We start from the raw sequence: 27,584 nt of genomic DNA, 5'->3' as shown, positions 1-27,584 counted from the left end.
GGACATGAAACTCTCTGGAGGATTCATGCCGTACATTCACAATAGATTAAACTGAAAAAAAAAAACAACCACAACACCGAACATCTTCCAAACTGAATCTCAATCGAATCGGACTCTTCAAAGACTGGACAATCCAGTTGGACTCGTCCAGATATTGTGGCTCAGACTAACTTAGCGCAGCCTTCCAGGAATCAACTTTTATTGGTCAAAATGAGAGAAAAGTTTTATTGGATGCTGGTTATAATGGTGTGGGGAGCATTGATTTTTTTAAGTTGTCTTCTGCTTGTGAGAACCGCCTGGCCTTGAATCTGACAATCTGCTACCCAATTTAAGATCTTTCAAAATTACCACTTAAAAATAAAAAAAGTATTTTCTTATCTTTTAAAACTACAAACTTTTATGCCCAGAGGCGAACAAGCCCGTTGGTATTTTTATATCTTGTATTTTTATTGCATCTATTCCTTTTTTGTTTCACCTTAATAGATCTGATAAAACAATGGTGTTATGATTGGAGCAAAGCCAAAATAATAATCAGCTGCTCTGATTTGAAGGCTCCAGCTCATTTTTGGAGAGGCAGTCTCATTTCCTCACGTTTATCTTCGCTGAACACTCAAAGGAAAGCCGATACAGACGGAAAACAAGCAAATTAGCTTGTGACACGCCGGTGAAGGAGCAGAACCACAAAACAGATGTAAACCTGATTAGCGCTAATATTCACTCATAAAGAGCGGCACGTATAGGACGAAGGCTGAGAAAGAGTAATGCAGACATTTGGCAGCAGAGTAACAACACATCAGTCAGATGGATTTGGCCCTCACCGTAAAGGTACTCCAACCCATCAAACTGAGACTAATAAAAACAAATATTAAAGTGCAACTGAAACCAAATTAGTATGCGATTCATCCCAGCTGATCTGCACATTGAATCAGAGTGGGCTCACACAAATAGACCTCCTGTCAGATAACACACCAGCACAGCATTTTTATGATCCTGGTCTTAGTGCATCACATAATCAGTTACAAGCTGCACTCGGTACATATCCAGGCTGCTGTCTCTTTCTACTGAGGTTTTTAGGCCATGTATAAGTTAACTATTATTTAAGCAACATGCAGCATCCTTTTTTTGGGTCTAATTTGGCGTCTACTGAGATTTTTTGGGTCTAATTTGGAGCTAAGCTAATATTTTTGCAAAGTGCTAGGCTTTTTTTGATAATTTATTAACTGAGGCTTTTTAGGCTAACTTATACCTTAGCTAATAGAGCAATGTACTAGCTTTTTTTGATAATTCAGTATTTATTGAGGTTTTTTTATGCTAATTTATAGTTTAGCTAATATTTAAACAACATTCTACCTTTTCTGTGGCTAGTGTCTACTGAGACTTTTTGGGGCAATTTGGAGTTTAGCTAATATTTTAGCAGCTGTTTTGACTAGTTTGGTGTGAACTGAGATTTTTTCGGGCTATTTTGGAATTTGGCTAAAATTTTAGCAATGTGCTGGCTTTTGTTTTGAAAATTTTAGTATCTACTAAGGCTTTTAAGGCTAATTTATAGTATATTTTAGAAACATACTAGCTTTTTTTGGCTAACTTGCTCTCTACTTATTTTTTGGGCTAATTTGGAGCTAAGCTAACATTTTAGCAATGTGCTAGTTTTTGTGCATAATTTAGTGTCTACTAAGGTTTTTAGGCTAATTTTGAGTTTAGCTAATATTTTAGCAACATACTAGCTTATTTTGGTTAATTTGGTGTCTACTGAGATTTTCTGGGCTAACTTTAAGTTAGGCTAATATTTTAGCAATGTGCTAGCTTTATTTTGGATATTTTAGTATCTACTGAGGGTTTTAGGCTAATTTATATTTTAGCTAATATTTTTGCAACATGCTAGCTTTTTTGTGTACTTTATTATTTGCAGGATCTATAACTTAATACCAACAGGAAAAACAAAGAAAAACAAACAAATACAAAGATCTTTCAAAGATTTTTACGTTTTTCCAAGAGCTTTTTCAAATTCCTTCTGCAATTCTGCAATTTCTGCAAATTTAAGTCAATTAGCCACTTCAGAAATATGCAAAAACGTTAGCTTTATAGCTTTAGCATTTTAAGCTAATGTCTTCAGCAATTACAGTACATTTCTTCAGCATCTTCAGCGAAAACATTCAGCAAAAAGCATTCACACTAGCATTATTACAGGTAATGCAACTTTTCTAGTTGAGAACTCTTCAAGTTTTTGAAAATTGACTATAATAGAGCACAATTATTACTGACACTTTATGTTTTTTCTCATTCTGCAGCTCACCTCATTTCACAGTAAATACAAAGAAGACTGAAAAGGTTTAATCCTGAGGCACGAGCCAATTACAATTACGTGGATGTTCAGAAAAACACTGAAAGGTAGGCATTAACTTAACTTGCCTAAAGCTCTGCATGAGCACTATTTCTATTCAGGTCCATGCTGGTTGACTGACAGACAACCCAAATGAAGGAAGACACAGAGGCTGAGCTGAATTATGCTCGGCTTCATTTTGTGATTTTACTTTTGCAGCGTTAAAGCTCTAAATGAAAAGCAGTTGCAGGACTTCTCACCTTGAGGCTGTCTGCTGGGATGGAAGATCTGCAAGTCAAACGGCTGAGCACTTGTCTTCTGAATGACTGTGACATTTTGCCCCGTCCATTTGTTGGCTCTCGCCAAAGTGTTTGTCCTCCAGTCCGTCCAGAAGACGTAGCCTCCAAAGAGGGATACGGCAAAGGGGTGGGACAAGTATTCGTGACCCCGGAGGATCTCAATGACCCCGCTACCATCATAGAGGGCAGAGAAAATGGCGTCGGAGCTGTACAGGAGAAGAAATTATAGCACTTCCTTAGTGTACCAACAGACTGTGATCATACTGAAACTCAACTTTACATCAAAATAAAATAAAATGTGTATTTTAGCTAATTTGGCATCTGCTAAGGTTTTTTTGGGCCAATTTGAAGTCAAGAGAAAATTTTAGCAATGTGCTTAATTTCATTTTTTGGATAATTTAGTATCTACTGAGGGATTAGTGCTTATTTTGAGTTAAGCTAATATTTTAGCAACATGCTAGCTTTTTTGGCTAGCTTGGTGTCGACTGAGGTATTTTGAGTTAATTTGAAGTTAAGCTAAACCATTCAATTTATTCATCTTCTAAGCCGCTTTGTCCCTTTTGGGTTCACAGGTCTGCGGAGCCTAACCCACTGATGGATGAAGGCAGGGTTCACCCCGGACAGGCCGCCCGTCTATCGCAGGCCGAGTTAAGCTAATATTTTAGTAATGTACTAGCTTTTTTGGCTAGTTTAGTGTCGACTGAGTTTTGGGAGCTAATTTTGAGTTAAGCTAATAGTGTAGCAATGTACAAGCTTTTTTTTTTGATAATTATTAACTACTGAAGTTTTCTAGGCTAATTTATCTGATCAATGTTTTTATGATGTTTTTTACTTTAGCTTTTATGTATTTCACTTTTTTATTATGAACTTTTAAAGTTACATTTTAACTGTTTTATCAATTTCTATCTATTTTATTCCATTATGGGTTTTGTTTTTAATTTAACTGTGTGGTGAGATGTATGAAGCAAGGACAATGACATAATTTCTATAAGGATTAATAAAGTATCTATCTATCTATCTATCTATCTATCTATCTATCTATCTATCTATCTATCTATCTATCTATCTATCTATCTATCTATCTATCCATCTTTATAGTTTAGCTAATATTTTAGCAAGTGCTACCTCATTTTGGCTAATTTGGCATTTGCTAAGTTTTTTTGGGCCTATTTGGGGTTTAGCTAATATTTTAGCATTGTGCTAGCTTTTTTGGATAATTTTGTATTTACTGGGGTTTCTAGGCTAATTTCGAGTTAAGTTAATATGTTAGCAATGCGCTAGCTTTTTTTGGATAATTTAATGTCTACTGAGGTTTTAGGCAAATTTATAGTTTAGTTAATATTTTAGCAACATGCTAGCCTATTATGGCTAATTTGGTGTGTACTTAGGTTTTTTGGGATAATTTGGAATCAAGCTAATATTTTATCAATGTGCTAAATTTGTTTGGATAATTTAGTATCTACTGAGGTTTATATGCTAATTTATAGTTAAGCTAATATTTTTGCAACATGCTAGCTTATTTTGTGTACTTTATTGGATATCTGCAGGGTCTATAAGTCAATACCAACAAGAAAAACAAAGACAAACAAACGGAGACAAAGATCTTTCAAAGACTTCTCACCGTGCATCTGTCCAAACAATCCTCTTCTCCAGATGATCCAGCGTGAGTCCATTGGGCCAGGCTCCAATCTCCATGTTTTTAAACACCACATGTCTGTCACCTCCACACATCGATGCCGCCTCAATTCTCGGGAACGTGGCGTCCCAGTCTGTCCAGAAGAGGATCCTCCAAACAGAAACGCACAGACGAGGATTAGCACAGATGATTTTTTCTCTGATTGAATTTGCTGCTGCCCGTCACTCTGCAGAGCATCTGGACCTCATGTGCATGGTGTTTGCCAAATGTAGATCACTGGAAAACATAGTAATTATGCTGATGATGCTGTTGCATCTGTGTGGACACAAACGGTTCACACCCAGAACTGTCCAAGAACAGCACCAACCCTCCACCCAAACTCAGCCGCCGAACATCTGCTTTATGATGACTTTTCACAGCTCACTGATGCCTGAAAATGAACATTGTCATTGGTGTAGCCATCAACAAAAGGCGCCTGTGCGATGGAGCAAATTCAGTAAATATATGGCCATTATTCAACTAAAAGGGGGGAGGGGCACAGTGGTCTTTTTCCTACATATCTTATTTACAAAAAAGTGTATTTATCCATTTAAAGGTAATAAATAACCAATTGTGTTTTTGTAAATGATTACACAGAAAGGTGAACTTTTAAACCACTGATTTGCTGCTAGGGCTAATCCCCATTATTAGATTTTTTCTTTTTTCCTTCTAACCAAGATGCTATAGTCGTCCTTGGTGAACATTTACAGGACGATGTTACCATTGACGTTGCTTAAATTTCATACAAAAGAGACAGCAAATAACACACACTCATTGAAATATCGTACTCCCACCAGAGGGGGAGACAGAGCCCTGACTCCTTACATTTATTATTATTTTTTTTTTTTTAAGGTAGAAGTCAGAATCTATAAAACTTTCCCGACCACGTATCCATTCTATTTCCAATGTTTGATCAAGTTGGGATTTCTCCAATCACACTGTGGTGTTCCACACCAGAGGTCACTTGTAAGGAAACAGGAACCTCAAAGTTCTCCTGGTTTTAAGTTTAGATGAGCTAAACCAAACAAACTGTTTGAGCAAATGATCTGACACATTGTCCTTCAACAAATCCACCGAAAGGTAGCTTACCACTTGACCTGGGATAAGTCATCCCTAAGACCAAATCTAAAAAAGTGTATGAACATTAACCACATTATTTTTACATTTTTGGATTTTGATGATTTTGTTTAAATAAATAGCTGCTTATGTTGAAATCACATATCATAATGACAACAAAGCCATGTTAGGGAAAAATATCCCTGTCTGGATAAATAGCCTTATTCACTTGATAAGGCCTCCCTGATCAATGACCCACTCCTTTAAGTGGATTCAAGTAATTAGATTAGAATTATTGCCCTGTAATGGAAATGCGCCTTTAGGCACCAAGAGCTCCCATTAATCCTACTCTGTACAACTACGCAATGTACTGTAGTCATCCTCACAAATGTGAAAGAGGAGCGTAGGGAAAGTGCAAGAACAGATTACTCATTTCTTAAGTGTTGAATTGATTTTTAGAAAGTCTGAGGTATGCAACCCTTGGCTACATGTCAAAAATGTAGATAACTATAAAAAAGAGAACAGAGATTTCTAGAGCTATATTAGGCTTTATAATGCTGTGTGAATAAAACAGAAAACCTTCCAAACGTAAGCTTTATGATAGTTGGTGAGAAGTGCTTTTGGTTGATTATTTCAACGAAAATACTAGATAAGTGGTTAGGTTTGGCTAACTCTAGCTGGCTACACGAGGAAATTAACCACAAAAAAACAAAAGAAAACAAACATGTTTTTGCGAAATAATTTGCCACTCAAACACAATCTACAAAACATGTCCAAAAGTGTGCTTTTGTTGAGCGTAAACACTCTAGGAAAATAAAAATCTGAGCCAGATGAATCAGAAATCCAAGAAGAATGGTGCTATTGTGACAAAGTTGCTCAATTTCAGCACAGATATGATGGTAAAGAGTAACACTTCTATAGAGGTTTTCCAATGTGCTTTAAGGTCCTCAGCGTTTTACGGTCACAGTCCCATTCACCCATAAATGTGATGGCTCCACTGTCGTACGCGAACACCAACCTCAACCACCAGGAGCAAACGTGTATGGAGCTCAATTGGAGCCAATATTATCAGAAACCAAAATAAAACAAATTCAAAAAATGTTGGTGTTTGGCCCCAAAAAAATGTAAAACCTCCAAAAAAAAAAAAAAAAGTTCAAAGTGAAAAAAAAACTGAAAATGAAACAAAATGTCTTGAAATTGAAATTTTGAAACTTCATTATTTTTAAGCTTCAAATGTTCAATTTTTTAGGTTTTAAAACTCAAAATTTCCATTTCAAAACATTTTTTTTTCAGTTTCAGTTTTTTTTTACTTTCAACTCTTTCTTTTTTTTTTTCATTTTCGAATCTGAACATTTCTATTTCAAAACTTTTGGCCTTGTTGTGGCGCATTGGGGCGGGGCCAAAACAAAGGACCAATCAAAATCGATAAGGGTGGTAACTTCAGTCCCCGTACATTCACCGACTCTAAGAACTTGGATAATTACAGTCAGAAAAAGGCTGTATTGTCTGTACTATCATAGTGTGACGTTTTCATAAGACGGCGTAAAAAGCCGAGTTTTATCGCGCACAAACCACGCGTCCAAACGCCGTTCTAGTCCGTTCAAAGCACCATCCTATTGTGTTGGATACAGGCATTAAAATGTCCTTATGCTTTCATAAAACAGCCTTATAAAAACTTCAGACTATGATAGTACAGGAAAGACAGAGTCAGTGAATGCACTGGGACTGAAGTGACCACCCTCATGGATTTTGATTGGTCCTTCGTGTTAGCCCCGCCCCAATGCGCCACAGTGGGCCAGAAGTTTTGAAACTGAAATTTTCAGATTTGAAAATGAAAAAAAAAGTTTTGGAATGGAAATTTTGAGTTTTGAAACCTAAAAACTTGAACATTTAAAACTGAAAATAATTAGTTATAATAATAATAAGTTTATTTTAGAATAGCAAAAATTTTTGGACGTTTTACTTTTTTTTTTTGGCCAAACACTAATATTTTTGTCAATTTGTTTTATTTGGGTTTAAAATAATATTGGCCCCAGTTTAGCTCCATAAAGGTGGAATTCAGTGTCTCGATCAACTTCGACACATGGGGGGGCAAGGCGGCAGCCTGCGATCCTCCAATCAAAGATGGACTACTCCACCTCTGCATCTCCCAAAATATATCAGGCAAGAAGATCAGGCCTAATGAAATATAAGAGCTGGCTTTGCTGTTAACTAGAAATATGGAAATCATCAGATTAAGAGAAGTCCTTTAAATAAATTATGACACTTTATCATTCATTTATCAATGAGATTCATTTATAATCTTAAGGCTATTAGTGTAATCAAGGTTTGCATATTTTGCATGAACCCTTTTCGCCTCACTAACTAGAAATAAAGATGTCTCTTAGTGAAAGGGGATGCAGTCAGGTAAATAAATCCCTCAAATTAAGACTTTTTTTCAGTTTTAAAAAATAAAAAATAGTTGATAAATCACAAACAGGAACATATTTGAGGGCTAAAGGGGGCTGATGATTTAGCTAAGTTCAGCATTTGACTGGATGTGTAACCTTTACTTTTATTTTTGGCAATCATCAAAAAAATTAGTCAAACTACGTCTGCACTCACGCATCAACTTTATCTTTCTTTAAGTACAGGAGTATTGTGTTAGAATCCCTTGAGGGAACAATTACATAATATATTATTACCAGAGCTTTGATCTGTAGTCTAGAAAAGGAAACATTCAATGCAGCAGATCTGTTCCTCCATCCTTTGTTTGCTCTTGCTCCTTTGGAATGCCATTCCTCATCCATCACCACCGTCTTTGAATCACATCTCAGTTTAGCGGCTTGTTTGAGTTTGATTCTGTCCCTTTGGGAAGAATTCTCAAATCCATTGTGTTTGTTTATCTTTAGGTATTTGAACAGACTTTTTTTTAACCACCAGTGTCTAAAATGGCACATTTCCTCTGACACGGTCAGAGAGAAAATCTGTTCGGTTGCAGGGTTTGATGACACTTGTACCAACCTTTAATTTGATAAGCAAAGTTCTTTTATTGTTGGCATAATCTCCAAACTTTCTGTTCCTGGATTTAAAGCAAACACTGAAGTAATGTTTGTTGAAATTCCTCAAAAGACCACTGGGCAGTGGTGGACCAAGGAAGCATTTTCTAACCGACTCTAGTCTTTAACAGTCTGAAGACAGACGTATTGTATGTTATCAAAAACAGTTAGATGTTTAAAACTTTGTCTTTTCATGACATCTGTGAAGAGGTTCCAGTCAATGTTCTCATCCCATTCCATCCTTTGGTTGCTCAGGATCCTCTGGGTGATGTCAAGTTACCCATCTAGTGTGTATACGTCTATGGCAGAAGTCTACAACCTGTGACTCCAGAGCCACATACGGCTCTTTTATTGCTCCATATAGACTGTCTAGCTGAAGAAAAATAAAATAATCATATTTTATTAAGTTTAAGTGAGAGTTACTTAATTGACATTTAATTTATTTAGCCTTTTTATCCCTGTTGACCTGAAGAGACCTTGTTTGCTCAATGCTACCTCCAGAATGCACAGATTTTAAATACTAAGCATAACTTTGGTGAAAAATTACAATGTTTTAAGAGTTTAAAGGACATAGTATTTTATGATGGGCAACAATGATTGATAGCTGTCCAGAGCTGAATTGAGATGATCCTGTTTTAATTTGGAAAAAAAAGTTTGAGCTTTTGTAAAAAAATAAAAAAATAAAAATCACATTTTGAGAAATGCTAGTTTATTTTTGCTTTTATTCCTGCAAAAAAAAAATCTTATTTAGAACACAAAACAAAATTTCTTTAAGGGTAAATTAAGATTTTGCATCTCCTACTAGGTTTTGCTCAGTAGATAATGGCTCTTTTACTGTGAAAGGTTGCCGACCCCTCTATGGTCAGTCCCTATTACCAGAGTGTCAGTATTATTATTCACAGATAACACTGATGTCAGATACTCTGACACTTTGAATAACAAGAAACACAGATCATCCAGCTCTATTGGAAATAGGCGATGTAAGCATAACGATTGACTAATGAGCGTTTTTGTGTTCATGCTACACAACAGAGACAGACCGCAGACAGACCAGAGGAAATCAGCCTTAAGACTGGAGGAGATCTCTCCTATCAGGCTTTTGCTCCTCTTCTTTGGAACTCCACTGTGTCAGATTGACTCTACTGAGTGTTTTAAATCTCAGGTCAAGGCGTTTCTATTCAAAAGAGATTTTAGTTCATTTCAGTCCTTGTTTTTCTATGTTTTTAACATTTCTTTTGACTTTTAGAAGGCCTTGTTTATATTGGATGTTACTAACTATCTGTGTTTGGTTTTGACAGCATGTTGTATTTATGTAAAGCACTTTCTTTTCTTTTCTATTCTGTTCTTTTCTATTCTACTCTATTCTATTCTACTTTTTTAAGTTTGTAATTGCTAAAATGGATCCTGAGGATGTTGTAGTCCATTAAATGACTAGTAGGAAGATATAATTTGAAGATTTCCTTCAAACGGGAACAATTGTCCTGCAGCAGTTTCTTCGATAGAAATCTTTTCTGTAAAGAACAAAGGTTTCTTTTTTTCCTGAAGAGCAGGTTTTTAATAATTTAGAGCTTTTTGAGAGGCCTGGATGATTTCCCGGCACAAATATATCCGTGTCACCTCTTTGCAGTTCTATTTATTCTTTGGCTGTATGCTCCATTATCATCACAGCATGCTCGACCTATTTGTTGGTCGTAGGATCTGTAGGATCTGTGTATTCAGAGATCCATGTGTACAGATATTAATGCAGCACAAAATATGCATTCAACTTTTTCTCAATTTTTTGTTGATTTTTACCGTTTTTATGCTAATCAATGAAAAAAAACATTAAATTTGACAAATAAATCTAATGGTACATATATTTAGACAATTTTAAATATTTACAAAAACAGACGACAATAATTCAACCAAATGTAAAACATAAAAAAAATTCTGAAAACAAAACTATATGAAGATGATAAAGTTACCCTAATTTTATGGACTATAAATTACTCCAAAGTACAGCAATAAAACAATATCAATATACATTGCGATAGAACTTTTTCTTAATAGGAATGTAGTCTATCGCGATAGACTTTTTGTAGTGTTCTGCTTCGGTTACTTCCTTTTTTGCTTCTGTGCAGGCGGCTGTGACTTTCTCCTGTGGATTCTGCTAAGCAGTGACAGCTGCCTGCACTTCAGTAATTAGGCTCGGTGTTTTTAAGGAACTCCGCTGCAGCCTTCAGTGTCGGCTCGTTTTGTTTCCTGGGAGTTTGGTTTATGTGGCTGATGTAAATAAAGCCCCTGGACTGCCTTCAATGTGCGTGTGATCCTTTCCTGCATCTGGGTTTCCTCCTGATTGCACAACCGTGACACTATTATTTTGAAGGGTCCAAAAAACACACACCAGTTGCGAGCGTTTTCTCCACTTTGACAAGCAAAAGTCGCCACATGGTGGGTAAATGCTTGCATATAATTACATATGTTCATTAATTATTTGATGGTGAATTTCTTTTGTCCTCTTTTTAATCTGAGGTAAACACAAACGCGACGTGAGACACGCCCCACCCCGTGGTCACTTCTCCTGTGTACCGTCTAGTTTGGGTGATAAAACAGCAGAAAAAATTCTGTCAGAACTTAAACACGAAGGTGCTTCACTTAAAGCAGCAGCAGACAGATTCATTACAGGTGTCGATTTGGAGAGTGCTGTTAGCATGCTATCATGCTAATGCTAACCAGCTCCTCCATGAGTTTTCTTTTATGTAAACACAGAGCGGTTTGACGTCAGATAGTATTTTCACATACTGATCTTTAAGACGTGGTGGATAAATACAAGATTCATTCATAAAAACTATTTTCAAGATAATAAAAATTGAATCCACTGAGTTTTAGCAGCATCCTTGTAGCATTAGAGTCGATGTTGCACTGAAAACGGTGACCTTAGATGTTGTGCTTAATGTTTGGCTAATTTGGACAGTCTTCATGCGGGATTGTTTCTTCACCTTTGCCTGCATCCCAGTGGGCATCATCACCCCCTTTGGTACTACAGGTGTAATGTGGTAAAACCCTCCCCTCCAATATTCTGATAGAATATTATGATTTGTTTATCTTTCAACATTTGGTTCCGATGGTCATGTGACGTATCTACGCGAGTGGTGTGTAGAATGTTGGAAGTGGATGATGTATGCTGCAGTTGATTAATAAAAGAATCTACATCAGGGATAGGCCACTCCAGGCCTCGAGGACCCCCTGTCATGATATCCAAGCCCTACTCATGACTGATTACCTGGTTCAGGTGTGTCCAGAGAATTAGAACATGCCAGAGGAGGGGATGTTGGAAAACATGCAAGAATAGGGACCATGGAGGCCTGGAGATGGCTATCCGTGGTCTAGATCAGAGATGCCACAATCATTTAATAGTCGATTAGTTGTTACTTTATAAAATATGAAGTCAGAATGTAGTAAAGTTAAAAGTTATAATGGTATTATGCTAGTTTTTTGGACTATTATGGCATTTATTCATTTTTTTGGAGGTACCAGTATTTTGGAGTTTAGCTAATATTTCAGCTACATGCTAGCTAATTTGGCTAATTTAGGATATTTTTCTTTTTTTTAGGCTATTTTAGAGTTTATCCAATATTTCAGCAGCATGCTAGCTGTTTTATGTAATTTAGGCTTTCTTTTTTCAGTTTTTAGGCTAATTTGGCATTCAACTAATATTTTAGGCTGGCTATCAACTTCAGCGATTTCAGCTATCAGGTCAGCGTTTTCAGCTATCAATTTCAGCATCTTCAGCAGCTAAATTTATCTTACAGAATTCACACTAGCATTATCGCAGGTAATGCTATATATCTAGTTTTTAGTTAGTTTAAAGCTAACGATGGTTAAGATGTGTGCTTTACATGACCCGATTAGTCGACTAATTGGAAAAAATAATCAGTAATTAGTCGACTATTAAAATAATTGTTTGTGGCAGCACTAGTCTAGATTATAGCACGTTGTTGTCTGCGGATTAATCTGTACGCAAAGTACAGACTAACCAACCTCACCGTTGCGTAATCTTAACACCTAAGCATAGTTTGAAAATCCAGAACGGTCACTATAGGAGCTGGTTGCTTCACGACCCATTCATCGATGGCTAATTGAGTAGACTAGTATCGACAGCTTCAAACATACCCCTCTCCTGGATCGAGAGCGATGGCGCGCGGATGCTCCATGCCTCCTGCAATCAGCGTCGTCCGCATCTCCCCGTTAAGCTTGGCAACCTCAATCTGGTCCAGATTGCTGTCGATCCAGTACAGCTTCCCTGTGATCCAGTCCACAGCCAGGCCCTCCGGAGTGGCCAAGCCGTGCTGAACTACCACCTCAATGCCGGTCACTCCTGGAGTAATATTGACAAGGGCACAACAAAACTGGACTGACATTGCTGTGAAGAGAACGTGTCGGCTTGTCGGGGCACTTTTCACAGAAACATTCCCAAGGCAAAAGAGGAAATAAAACCTTATGAAAGTGGTTAAAAATAAAACAAGATTACTTCCTCTGGAGTTCCATTAACCGCTTTCCCACAATATTTATAATCCAAGTGTTTACAATTATTCTCAGATGCCTGAGTTTTTATTTATGCCTCTCTAAAGAGGAGCTTAGCTGCCATTTCTACAGCTCCACTGAGGGAAATAAAGGCGAGAGAAGTGCCACCCAGAAACATTAAGAGGGAACGAGAAGTTCGGATTTTATGAGAAGCTGAAAACTTCTGCTCTTTTTCAGCCGAGATAAATTTTTCAAGAGACAGAACATCAAGCCACAGCTGAGATGAGTGTTTGTAAAGGTAACGGAATAAAAACAGACCAGTATCACCATGAGCATCCTAAACTTCTATTACTGCAGCTAGAGAGGGGAAAAATGAGCAAGATATGACTCACTAAAGTCAATAAATCACAGAGCAGCTGCTGTCAAATGCATGCCAAATTGCTGGGTACATTGGTGTCCTTGTGTGTGCTTCAGTGTGCATACTTACCGCCAGACTCAGAGAGCCGTCCTCGGTAGATCTTATCTTCCACCACGTCTGTCCAGTAAAGGAGGCTGCGGCTAAAGTGGAAGTCTAAGGCGATAGTGTTTCGAAGTCCTGGCACCAGCAAGCTGTAGTCTCGCTTGTGAAGGTCTATTCGCCTTATCTCATGGCGGATTGAGAAAATGATGAATGCCTCAAATGGATCTGATCGAGGAGAGAACAGGAAGAAACAAGAACTGTGTTAGTTTTCTGAAGTGAGTGATTTAGAGGTGGACCAAAAGATTTGCTCTGGCTGCCGTCTGGATGTGTTTTTTAACCCGTTATACTTCACCGCCTGACAGACGAACAAAAGCAACAATTACAGAAAAAAAAACTAAAACAAACTGTTTTGGCATTGAACGGCAGAATGGTTTAAAAGGTTACAATCAATATTTTCCGTTGACAGAAGTCTGAGGCGGTGTCAGAAATGTCCGAAGTTTCTGAGGTTTGGTACTGCTGTAGAATAGACTGAAATAATGTTTATTTTAATAAATGCAGGATCATGTGTCTAAACTTGTGGAGACCCCTCACTGGCAGTGATCTCCATTGAGACAGAGACTTAGAAAACTGAAGAATGAAAAGGAAGACTTCTACAAACAAGCTATTCATGTGTTTTTTCAGAAGGAGCTGGGCACAAACTTCAATTAAATGTAAAATTAAATCAATAATAACAGTTTTTGTGATTTTTTTTTTTTTTTTGCTACAGTTTGTAAACAGAAGAAAATGTTGAAAGGAAATTTTAAACAACACATTTTAACTGTTGTCAATCAAATGGTGAATAAGCTAAGCTGGAGGGTTCATATGTTTGTAAATCTGACAGATGAGGTCAGTGACTCACCAGCCGAGAACCTCACTGCACGTCACTGATAGCGAGTGCATCACTCATTAAAAAAATCATTTACAATTACCAAAAGTGTGCATTTATATCATATCTGATTCACAATTTAGTCTAATGGAAAAGAAGCTTTCTTTCAACCTTGTGATATATTGCAATATGTATCGCGATACGTATTGTATCTCCTGATTCTGAGTCTAATGGAAAAGAAGCTTTCTTTCGATAAGTCAAATGCAGGAGTTTCACATCAAATGTGTCGGTTTCATGGGACAAAACTTTTATCATTTTCCTTCACTTTTCCATTTATCCTCAATCTAAACCATTTTCATCATGGTATCCCAGAGACTCTTCATCATCATTAAATAGAGCGTCATCTGCATAAGACTGAACATGAGTTTTATGAATCCTGATCTGTTCAGGAGAGCATCTAAAAAAACGAATCAGTCAAATATTACAATAATCTGTTTTTATAGTGTGTGGAGGGAAATTTCACACATGTTCAACTGAAGATTATATGAATTAAGATATAACATGTAAACCCGAAACCAAGACATACTAGTAACATCTTCCAACATGATCTCGTGGGTTATGGTGTTTAACAGCAGCAGTAGGATCCAACAGGAAACAAGGTCTTTTACTTTTGGTTATTGATATGATTCTTTTCGTTTAAGGAAGGTAAGTCAGGAATGAGAGTGAGGTTTAAACATTATTTTATGCTTTAACAAATATAGTGTTAGCTTTAACAGAAAAAGAGACGTTACCATAGAATACCAGCTCTTCCTGGGAAAAGGCACAAGTCCTAAAGTTATTGATTTTGACTCTGGTGAGTTTAGAGTTAAATTAAGCTGAAAATGTGACACTTCCTGCAGCCTGTCTCTGTCTGTGGGCTCCATATGTCACAGTTTGAGGTTGGGCTTAAGCACAGGCAGCACAGACAGCACAGACAGCAGGCAGTAAACAGGCAGGTTGAGAACAGACCACGTCTTTTCAAGACTATAAGATAAAAAAAAACAGCTGAACAGAAATCCAGAGGTAAAAATGAATAGTATTATGGCTCACATATACTTTTGACATTCTACTTCACCTCGTGGTTGTTTGTGTTGGATCCAAACAATGCAACAGAGCATTTGGCCATGTTTCTGTCTCACAACACACTCCAAACAGAAGGTGTGAACCAAACGTCTTCTGGTTTACGTTTTGTGCACATTCCAAACTAATGTTTGCTAAATATTGAAATGAAAATCTGAATGGATTTAATGTTGATAGAAGATGTCAAAAATGTTTTTGTACTGCAAGCTGACATTAGGCAACATTTATGAGTTCACACTGACTCAACCAAAGCAGTTCATGAACAGCTTTCCAAGAAACTAAAGGATAAATATATTTCAAAGAAATGTTTTCTCAGCTTGACCTAAAAATAGAGACACTCAAAGTAAACATTTAAAAGTATTTTATGAAAAGCTTTTATGTCGGCTTCATTCTCACATGTTTCTAGCTCAATGAAACTAACGTTGGGAAGGCTGTTGTCACACAAATGGAAGTAGAGACGAGTTATTTATTCAATCAGTCTCTATAGTTGGTGCCAAACTAATGATGGAGCTGAATGAAAATGAGAAAAATCTTTTATTTTCAAGAAAAGAGACTAATCTGAAATGTGAGCATGAACTTTCTAAAACACTCAAATTATCTTTTAAGGGTTTCTCTTTTTGCCTGAGGTGTGTGTCAGTATTTTAAATCCAAAAGCCACGCCCCCTCAGAGGAAAGCTTCAGATCAACATGAAAAATGGCTTTTTAAGACATTGAGGGTGTGGGATTTTGGTAAAAACTTCATAATCATATTAAAAAAAAATAAAAAATAAAAAAATGATCATGGGGGACTTTAAGTCTTTAGATCTTGAAAATACCTCAATGTTTAGAAGATCTTGGGACTTTACCTTTTAATTCATTTTATAAGATTCTTCCTCTACTAGCTGAGTTGGGATTGAATGTGTATTTAAAGAAATGTATTTGTTTATAATACACTTATTTTGTCTGGATTATTATTGCTTCCTTAAGCTGATGAAATCATACTTTTAACTTGTTAGAGTAGAAACCCAGAATCTCTGACAGTTGATGCTCAGTTATGACCTGAAACAAATTTAACCGGCTGCCGACAGCGGCTCACTCCATCAAAACAGCCGTCATAACAGAGGAAAATCAGGGCTGTGTTACCGGTGCTGTGACAGCTGTCCCCGTCTGAGTCCAGCGTCCAGCCGGGATAACAGGAGCACTTCACTGTGGTCTTGTACTGCTCACACACTTGGCTGCACTTCAGGTGACGGCTGCAGTAGTCCACCACCTCGCACGTCTTGTTGCTGGAGTCAAGGTGAAGCCCAGGGGGACAAGAACACACCACTCCTCTCCCCGGTGCCACGGTGCACTGGTGACTGCAGCCCCCCCGGGCGACCAGGCACATGTCTGGAGCGGAGAGACGGGAGACATCATCGGACACATTACAACGACTCAAAGAAGAGATTTAGAACCTTCTACATATTCATAGAAGTTACAGAAGACAAAATAATAGTTCATTTCCACAAAGACATTACAGTGAATGACAAATGGTCATTTGAGGAGAAACATAAACATAGTAATAAAGCTCTTGGTTTCAACAAAAATTCAAGATTTTGCACAGCTCAACTGTGATCTAGAATCTGAGCAACACTGAAACACATCTGATGACTACAAAACCTCAAAAAGGGAACCAGATAACTCTTCCAGATTCACTTGAATGGTTTAAATTCAAACTCAAACTTTATTTATTTGTATAGCACCTTTCATTCAGACTGAAACACAAAGCAATGTTGTCTTTGGTTCAAGACTCCAGTAAAACCATAAATTGTGCTGTTTGAGGGAAACATGCAGAACATCGTCTTTGACAAAAGTGAGAACAAGAGAAAATGTATCTTCTTACAGTAAAATAATAAAAAACAATCATTTTAAGGCATCAACTATAGTGTAAGTGCTTGCATCTTTTTTTATAGGTTTATATTTGTAGCAAATGACAATCTTCAACTCACATTTCATTGTTGATCATTTTCACTTAAGCACTGGCAAAACTAGACATCACATTGGTGTAACTTGTACCTAGTATGTGAGAGTCCTAATACTTCTAGGGATGTCCCGGTCTTGTTTTATTGGCCCCAATCCGATTCTAAGTCATTTGATTTTGAGTTTCTGCCGATACTAAAGTCCTGATTTGATACTTTTCTAAAATATATAAAAAAAATGAACACATTCAATAAACAGATTTTACCCTATTTTAATTTTAAAAACCTTATTTTATCATTTAACATCTAAACAGAGCTCTTCTGTGATGTAGCTTGAATAATCAAATAAAAATAGTACTATTAACTACATCAAACTTTGAAAAAATGGTGCAACTAGATGGTTTCTTGGCAACCGTCTCATACCCCTCCCCCTTTTTGTTTTTATTTTAAATGTCTTTGTAGGTCATTTTTGTGTTAAGACAAACCAATAAAGACACCTGCAGAAGCAGTAGATATTGAGTTTGTATCTGTAATACTAAGCTTGAAATGTTACGAATAAATATCATTTGCCTGATCGGGATGTAACATTCCATTCCAATCGAGTCTGAAACTACGTGATCGGGCTGATTTCTGATCACATCAGCTCAGGAAACCCTAATTATCTCTATCTATTACCTTGTTCTATTGAATATAAAGCCCAGAATGGGATTTATATTTTATGAACTTTATATTTTATATTAGAAGTCCACAGTTCCTAACAATGGAGCATTTCTCAGTAACTAATCATGCAAGTTGTCTCACTTAAAAAGCTGAGAAAGTTCTGTAAAGTTTGTTCTGTCTCTCAACTGTGAGAGACGGTGATGTGAAAAACGTCAGATGGACAGATGAGACCAAAATGGAACGTTTTGGCAGAAATTCCAGTCACCAAGTTCAGAGAGGGAGAAAAAAATGCCAAGGACACCATTCCCACTGTGAAGCATGGGGTGGAAGCATCATGGTTTGGGACTGCTTTTCTGCATCCACTGATTTGTGTGAAGGAAAGGATGAATTAGGCCATGTATGGAGAGATTTTGGGTAAAACACATCGCCATGGCAACAAAGGAGTGGCCACAGAAGATTCCCGAGTGGCCAAGCCAGTCTAGAGCTCAATCTAACAGAGCGGGAGTTGAAACTCTGTGCTGTGATTTGAGCTGTAATGTTTCTGTTTAAAGCTTCCTTCCCTTGAAACTGGTGAAATATAAACAAACGAAATGAATCAAATGTACAAACAATACTTTTCCTCATTCATTTTCAGCCGTGTAGTCCTGAAAGTGTTCAGTCAGCCGGTCAGTAATGAGACATTTTACATGACAGACCCACTTTAAAGAGGAATGATCCGGACTCGCTCCATTTGATAACCAGCTGCTGTGAACGGAGGTGTAAAAACAAGCAGGAAGAAATGTTTTTTCTAAGAAAAACTGTTGCAGGCTTGAGAGAAAACTGTATAATTTTCTTCATCAAGAGCAATTATTGTCATCGTTGACAAAAGCGTTGACAAGTTTCATCTTTAGGCTTATTGTTTGCTGTGTAATTTGTCAGACAATTGTAATCACTTAAGTTGTCCGGCTCAGCAATCCCCTAAACGAGTCAAATATAATCTCTCCGCATGGTTGGAAAGCTGTTTAGATGCTCTTTAATGACAGTTAAGCAAGGTAGCAGCCATATGTAGCTGTTTATTTCTTTATTTTACAAAACCCCGTTTCCCCGTTTGTGGCAACAGATGGTTAAAGACCCCTCGTTGTTTCATAATGACAAATTCTCAAAGCACAGAAGCTGCATCAGCAGCTGTGACACAGCTCACTTGCTAGTGAAGCCGAACACAAAGACCTGTGGGATGAACTTTAATGCAGCCGCAAAAATCCTCCTTTGACTTGCAACTTTAAGAATCTCATTAAGAGCCTACGATACAATATTGCCTACAGAGGCAGCAAAGTTTCTTCGGTGGATAGGGGAAAGAGTTCTTTCATTTCAAGGCGGTGTAATGGAAAGACGAGAGATGAACGTTACCGCAGACGGGGCCTTCGTCCGAGCGGTCGGCGCAGTCTACTTTCCCGTTGCAGATCTTGTCGGGGGTCAGGCACACGGAGGTGTCGTTGGCACAGGGGTATCTGGGCGGCTTGCAGACGGAGGACTCGCAGGACTCCTCGTCTGAGTGGTCTTCACAGTCGATGTCTCCGTCACAAACCCAACTCTTTGTGATGCATTTGCCTGTTTCAAAGAGACACAAACAAACAATCGACGAGTCATGATAGGGATGTAAAAAACGGTTCTATGAAATATCACAATGGTATATTTGGCAATACTGGTTTAAATTTAAAATTAATTTTTTATAAGCAAATGTTCAGTGTCTCACTTTTGTCTTCCACTAAAACCCCTGACCACTAGATGGCAGTATGCCGCACCAAGCCTCTTTCAGCAGCTTCACGCAAAAAAATGAAAAAATGTCGTCAAATACTGACGTTTGGTTAAAGGACCCTCCATGTCACTTTTTGACAGTGTTTTTTGACGTGCTGGCTGCTCCATATGCTATTTGCTAAATCGTATAGTAGGTGGTGATTCGAACATACCCATAGAAACTACGTTCAATTGACAAAAGAAGACGAATGAAATGGAAATCTATAAAACTGTACAATTTGACCGTTATATCTACTGAGGTTATTTATGCTAATTTGAGTTAAGCTAATATTTTAGTGACAGGCTAATGTTTCTGACTAATTTGGCATTTACTTAGCATTTTAGACTATTTTGAAGTTTAGCTAGTACTTTAGCAATGTGCTAGATTTTTTTATGCTAATTTTGAGCTTTCCTACTATTTTAGCAACATTCTAATGTTTTTGGCTAATTTGCTTTCTATTTTTCATAGCTTTTCTATGAGTTTTTTTAGGCCATTTTGTTGTTTAGCTAGTACTTTAGCCACATGCTAGCTTTTTTATTTTTTTAAGCTAATTTTGCAAACCCCAATGTCTTTTATGCTAATTTTGAGTTAAGCAGCATTCTAACGTTTTTGGCTAATTTGCTATCTAATGAGGTTTTTTAGGTCATTTAGTTGTTTAGCTAGTACTTTAGCCACGTGCTAGCTTTTTTATTTTTTTTTAAGCTAATTTGGCATCCTCCAAAGTTTTGGTAGGCTATGTTGGAGTTTAGCTAATATTTTAGCAATGTGCTAGCTTTTTAGGCTAATTTGGCATCTACTAAGGTGTTTAGGGGCTAATTTCATGCCTAGTTAGTATCTTAGCGACACAGTAAATGTTTTTGCAAAATTTGCATGTATTGAGAATTTTTAAGCAAACAACAACATTTTCAGAAATGGAGGCCAACATCAGCGGCGTTTCTCTATTTTTTTTTACAAAATTTTAGGTCTTTCACCAAATGTAACATTTTGAATATAGCTTTTGTAATTAAAGTAAATTGCTTTAGCATCTTAAGCAAACAACCTCAACCTTTTCAGCGTCCACTAAAAAGCATTCACACTAGCATTGTGGCAGGTAATGCAACTTTTCTCGCTTACTATGTGCAAACGTCAGATTTAATGAATTCCACATTAATTTATTTGTTCCATTTCCTGACTTTAAGAAGATAAATGTCTGATTTGTCATTTGTTTTATCTTCAGTAAACCATCATTGTTTATTAGATCAGGGAGAAGCAGAAGCAGCTGTTGAGGATGTGTTGATCTTATGTGTCCTCAACGCGACAACTGGACTCAACTGAAAAATGGGCAACCTGCACATCACAGGGCGTCACTATTAAAGTCACACCGAGTCCTCAGACAATTTTCCCTCTTGTCTTACAAGCTTCATCTCAAATCTGATTAAAGCACATTCACCAGCTGTGGCTCAGGGTCGCGGAGCAGCTCCGTCTGACAATATGAGACCAGGAAAACTTCACCCGGGGATGGATGAATGTCGCATGTGAGCAAGCAGAAAAGGTCTGGTGCTGGTGTTGAGCATATCTGCTTTAGTGCATTCGTCTTTAAAACGCAGCAAGAAAATCACACAAATTCAACCCATAAACTTCTCATGTGTGCAGAAAAAAACAAAAGGAAAAAAGCTTTTACGCTGTGAGAGGCACACCAAAAAAGAAAGCAGCATTTCTGAGAGGGTTTTACTCAATGCAACAGCTGGTCATTATTTTTTAGAAGAAAACGCAGCTTCATATTTCATCCAAAGGAGGATAAATCTCCCTTAAACATCTGAAAATGAATCTTTAATTTCTCAAAAGTAGACGATGTGCATCCATAAATTCATTTAAAATTCCGTCTTTTTTTTTCCTTAAGAGAGTCCATTATTTTATGGAAGGCTAACAAATGATATGCTCAATAATAAATGTGTGAATATTTATGCACTTACATTTAGCAGGACTTTCTCATTTGATGGCATTTTTTAAAAGAGGTTCTGTCATAAATTATGGAGACTTAAGGTTTTTTGTTGATATATGAGAAGCATTTTTAGTGAGTGCATAAAAGTGTAAAAAAACAAAAACATTATTTTGTTCCTAAAGTACATGAATGTTAGAGCTGACGTGTCAGAGAAAAAAAGATTCTCATGCACAGAACTTTTTAAGAAAATATCCCCTTTCACATTGAAACCTTTGAGAATGGCACAACTGACACTGTTCTTGTGTTAGTGAGGACAATGGCAGCGCTGCAGGACAGAGCGGGAGGGCAAAACTACCGTTCTTAATAACTGTGTGGACTAATCGGCCTGTCACCGGGCAGCACAGCTTCAACTCTTGTGAAAAGTCTCAGGGGATACGCAGCAACGCTGAAGGACTAAATACCAGCTTTTATAGTTGAGGAGAAAAACACTTTTGAAAGTTTGACTTCATCTTTAGTTAGATTTTTTTTTTTTTTTTTTGCTTTACTTTGAAAATCGTGTATCTGTGTTTCTGGCAGTTCCACTTCCTGTTTTTGGCACTCTTCGTCACATCTCTCGTCTCCATTCCTTGTCAGTTTTCCAGTAAATATTAAGAAGTCTCTGGGTTTCTGCCATTCAGGACACTTTTTTTTATCTTTAGTTGTCTTTTTTGCCTTTTCAGTCGCTTTTTTAATGTTTTGGCTTTGTTTTACAACACAGTTTTTTGATAATCCTTTTAATCTTGAAAGACTTAGAAAGGATTAGATTTTTTTTTGTTTCTAATAAGTCAAATTTTAACTAAATCTGTTGAGATCTTACACCCTTTTGCCTTTTCTTCCAAAATTAACAGCTCAAGTTCCCCTCAAACTGCAAAAAAAATAGAATAACTCAATCAAAGAGAGGATCAAGTGTAGCGACATGGATCAGAACCGGTTCTGACACACACACTTTGGCAACCATCTACAAATGTTCTTAAAATCAAACAAAAAAACTGGATAAATCATGAACTTTTCTGGGTCAATATTGAAGTGAGATCATCTGGACGTTTACATGTTGACCCTTTAACATCAGAGCTTCAGCTCCAGTGGTGACGTTCTTTCAGTTTCAGCATCAGAATGAAACAATCACATCAAAGTGTCGGTTGGTGGTCCATGAAACCAAACTGTCTGTTTAGAGACCAAAACAAGAATCAGTACAGCTGATCTAGAACATGTATTCAGATTACACACAATGTTTTGTCCATCTTTAACACAGAAGAATGTGAATATAGTTTAGTTTGATTCAAAGTGAAACCGCTTCCCTGTACTGTCTAACAAGGAGTAAAAACTTGTTTCATCTTAATTAAAAATCATCGGTGCTGCATGTAAGAGTTTTCAACAAAAGCGAGAGGGACCTGGTTGGAGACAAGATGGCGGCGGAAAATCACCATCACCATTACAATAACCTCCACCCACCGACCCCCAACCCGCACATTTCTGTCGAAAAATACACGTTTTTGGTCGAGAACAACTAACACTTAGGTTTTTTAAGATTTGAACCTTTTCAACCTGAGGTGGTTCTGTCAAAACCTAAAACGCTCCGTGACATATTTTAACTCCTCACACAATCAGCAAGAATTAGCAGATCTGTGGAGAAAACTGGTTTTATTCTGGTTAGATACGCTTTAAAGAATTTTACCGATATGCAACACGTTACTAATATAAATAATTTATATTGGTTTAAAGCCACTTTTCTCTGCAACATAGCTGATTTACGATGATCGTGTAAAGGACTGCGGTCAAACGTAAACACTGGTCTGCAGCTGAAGCTCCAATGTAAAAGTCTTAACACTTTTGTTGATATACTTTGATAAAGCGTTTACCCTCTTTTGACACATTTTAAGCTAATCCTGACAAATTAACCATTAGTTCACATTAAAAAGTTTTAATAAAAGTGGTGATAAATCTGAAATCTTGTGGAATTTCTGCTTCTGGCTAATGATTTTCAACAAAAGCATCTGTTTTGATGGTGATCTTTTCTTAGCTCACCTGTATCCTTGCAGGTAAATTTGGCCTTCGGGTCACACATGCGCTTGGTGCCCTCACAGTCTTTCTCATCGCTGCCGTCCTCACAGTCCTTGTCTCCGTCGCATCCCCAGCGCTCGGGGATGCAGGTCCCGTCAGCCACGCAGTAAAATTCCTCCCGGCCACACTCGATCACCGGCAGCACTGAAACATACGTAAAGCAGTAATTAATATTGAACACATACAGTTTATTGTGACAGCTGAACACATAGAAGGATATCAGCATCTTTACAAAGCACCGTGATAAAATACAGAGACCAAAATCTTAAAAAAGGGCCGTTTCTTTTCTTCTTCTAACAACAAATAGAAAGCTAAGTCTAAATCAAACAATGCATCAGACACGGGGGACTGGAGAGGTCCCATCAGTGAGCAGTTTGATGAATTGTCTACACATTCTAGTGACAAGCTAGTGAGCTGTGAGTCTCAGGGACCTGGCACTAACTCTCTGTGATAATTAGATTAAATGATTTGACTCCTGATGGTAGAAATCCACCAAGCAGAGACGGAAAATAAGAGGGTCATGTTCAGGTCTCCAAACAAAAGTGAATAATGGAACTAATGCAAATCTTAAAAACCCTGAAAATCACATTTTCTGTTGTCTTAAAGCTGAATTGTAGCATCTCATGGACTTATAGTCTCCTTGAAACGCTTTGTGACTCATCCGAGTAGCTTCATGGATTAATGGGGAAACATTTCAAGAAAGAAGACTTTGTGCTCACACTGAATGCGATTTATCCTGTTTATAAACGCTTGAATTTTTAGCCTCGTTACTACATGGAGGCGTTGTCTGTAGACAATGAGAAATCAGTTATTCTGCAGAGGTCTACAAAAGTATCAGTAATCACGTCTCCACATCTGGGTTCATGAGATCATTCAGAGACTCTCCCAGTACGGTGAGCTTCACCATCTGCTGCAGGAGCTGCGCCTGAATGATGGACGCTTTCAGCAGTACTTCTGTCTTGCCCCAGTTTGAGGACTTCCTGTCATCCGAGGAGGGAAAACATTAAGACTGGACCCATTTGATCTGCTTAAAGCACGCGCCAAAGTCAAGGCCCGGGGGCCAGATCCGGCCCGCATAGTAATTATATCCAGCTCTCCAGATCATTTTAGTATATTATTTTTAACGTCACAATGTTATCTTGCAACATCCCAATTTTGATAGAATATATATTTTTATGAAGAGCAAAATATTGAGGGCGAAATATTAGCTAAACTCCAAATTAGCCTAAAAAAACTGAAAAAAAAATCCTAAATTAGCCAAAATAGCTAGCATGTAGCTTAAATATTAGCTAAACGCCACGATAGCCTAAAAAATCGTAGTTAATGCCAAAATAGTGCAACAAGCTAGCAGAATGCCATTATAACTTTCTACTTTACTACACTCTGACTCCATATGATATAAAGTAACGACTAAACAACTATTAAATTAGTCGTCGACTATTTTAATAGTAGATTAGTTGTCGATTCGTCGACTAATCGTGGCAGCCCTATTCTCATGCTAACAAAAAGGAAGTAATTGGTCTGATTACATTTTAGTGTTAACTCAGCTTAAATCACTTACGACTCTCTTTTCTGTGTCTCGTTAAATTGCACTTCTTTGCCAAAGTTCCGATTTATGACTCTCGGTCTGTCCAGCCCAAAGCTCGATGCTGCCAGACCAACACACCACACCTGATCCTCAAATCGGATCCCTGATCATGTCTCTACGTGACTTGAGACTGAAACTGGACGCCTCTGATGTCTTGTTCTGTGTGACTGCAGATGAAGTGATCTACTGATCACCTGCATGAGTGAGAAGTTTAACAAATAGTTGGATCATGTTTTCCATCAGTGGGGTCCTTACATGCAGATCCACCTCTGCAGGTGGTGTTCTCGTCGCTGAAGTCCCCGCAGTCGTTGTCCCCGTCACAGGCCCAGTGGCTGGGGATGCAGCGTCCACTGCCACACTGGAACTGGTTGTTGGAGCAGGTCTGGATGCAGCCGGCTTCATCGCTGCCATCCCCGCAGTCGTCATCTGCGAAAGCGAAAAAACGCTCAGAAAGCATGCGACCGCGCCAGAGCAGCTGACTCGTGCAGCGTTAGCGTGGTCACGTGACCAGACGACCCTCACCGGAATCGCAGTGCCAGTTGACGCTGATGCACCGTCCGTTGGAGCAGCTGAACTGGGTGAGAGGCTGGCAGGTGGGGAAGGCTGTGAGGAGTTGAAAACACATGAAAAAGAATCCTCCCGTCAGATTCAATGAGCACTTGTGAGGAAACACTTCAACAACCAGCGCTTACAGCTTGGCAGCCTGACAGGAAAAGAACAGTCAGTCTGCACCCGCATCAAATCCTGCCAAATCTTCATGCTCGTAGAAATGAATATCTATTATCAGTTTTTAGTTTGTTAAATGTGGAATTAAAATACCTTCAAAGTATGTTATTTGTTTGTAGGCTCTTGCAATAAAGACATTAAAACAGCCCTAAAATGTAAAAGTATCAATTAAATCCACAGGATTGGATGTAATCAAACTGTTTTATTCCCTTAATAAAATCTTCATTTTGTTCTATATGAATGTTTGCATTACTGCAATTTTCTATAATTTCAACAATTGGGTTTAACATGTTTAAAATCATGAATTAAAAATTTGTTCTTTCTTCAACATTCCAAGGTATTAAATCAAGACCCAAACAACACAAGGTTTTAATTTGTCAAGAAAAGGGAGTCAAAACAAATATATAAATATGATCTAAAAGTTCAAATCATTTTAGAAAATGAAAAAATAAAAAATATCTATTTGATTGTGAGTTTAGTAGAAGCTTTCCAGAAAAGCTGTGATGGACTTCAATGACAGCCAAATGAAACTTTAGTGAAACTTACTTGACTGCTGTTTTAAAGTTCTTTGACATTGAAATAAAAGCAGGAAGAACAATGTTTGTTTTGTTTTTTTATCTCCCTGAATTGTGAGTCAGTAGAATTCATTGCCAGTCTTTTCATGAAGGCGGCCCTGGCTGTAGACTGAAAAATATTGCAAAATTCCTGTTTTGATTAAAGCTTTATAGTTAATAGGAACTTAGATTGCTTTTTTTTTTTTTTGTAACCTCAAGTTTTACATTCCCACTCCAGCTTTTGATCAACACGTCCGATAACACACTGTGTTAAAAACAAGCTTGACCCTGAAAAGGGAAAGCAATTTCCACACAAACATCCTCCATCCGCCCATCGCTGTCAGTCAAAGGCAGATCACAGAGACTGCGTAATTTGGTTCAATTCACGTTAATCTTTAATTAATTACGTTTTCCCTTCATTTTTACACAAACTTGATTTTTAAGATGGTTTTAAAAAAATCCCAAATACAAGTGTTTCATTCAAAGCTACTCTCTTTTCACTTTTAAATTCAATTTTGTAGAAAAAAGAACCACAAGTAGATTTTAGCTTTTAATCAGTTGTGCTAAAGAACTAATCAGTCAATAAACATCATTCATAGAGTACTTTTTATGTTCTACAGACACACAAAAGCAGCAAAATATACATAAAAACAACAATGAAGGACATTTAAATGAATAAAAAGACCCTTTTCATGTGACGTCACTCTGTGTGTAAAGTTCTTCCCGGTTTACAGGTATAGAGCGGCAAAACGGAGAACTGAACGCTGTTTAAATAAGAAAAGGTAACCTTACCATTTGTAGTGGAAAATCAAAGTATACATGGAAAATTAATGGAGTATGAATCGGTAACGTGGAGGTTGGGGGGTGAGACGGAGGTTCTGGGTACTCGCGGTGGTCTCCAGTCCCTAACCGCCGCGAATAGTCGATATTTTCAATAAAATATACATTAATAGATATTATCATACATTTGTACTTTGATTTCTGAACGA

At 37.6% G+C, this 27,584-nt stretch overlaps 1 protein-coding gene across 1 annotated transcript in view; it reads right to left on the bottom strand.

Moving 5' to 3' along the window:
- Window positions 1–27,584, bottom strand: part of lrp1bb (low density lipoprotein receptor-related protein 1Bb) — a gene marked incomplete in the record, with an annotated part of 410,583 nt that overhangs the window by 153,022 nt on the left and 229,977 nt on the right. The window contains 9 exon segments of the mRNA XM_024287246.2: window positions 2,581–2,825; window positions 4,241–4,405; window positions 12,541–12,745; window positions 13,379–13,576; window positions 16,458–16,703; window positions 19,319–19,519; window positions 23,692–23,871; window positions 25,571–25,741; window positions 25,838–25,918. Of these exon segments, the coding sequence (XP_024143014.2) occupies window positions 2,581–2,825; window positions 4,241–4,405; window positions 12,541–12,745; window positions 13,379–13,576; window positions 16,458–16,703; window positions 19,319–19,519; window positions 23,692–23,871; window positions 25,571–25,741; window positions 25,838–25,918 (1,692 nt within the window).

Source organism: Oryzias melastigma, linkage group LG21 (genome assembly GCF_002922805.2).
Source record: "Oryzias melastigma strain HK-1 linkage group LG21, ASM292280v2, whole genome shotgun sequence".
In the NCBI taxonomy this organism is placed as follows: domain Eukaryota; kingdom Metazoa; phylum Chordata; class Actinopteri; order Beloniformes; family Adrianichthyidae; genus Oryzias; species Oryzias melastigma.
The sequence above is the reverse complement of the archived record's forward strand: the minus strand, read 5'-3'. Positions and strand labels throughout refer to the sequence as shown.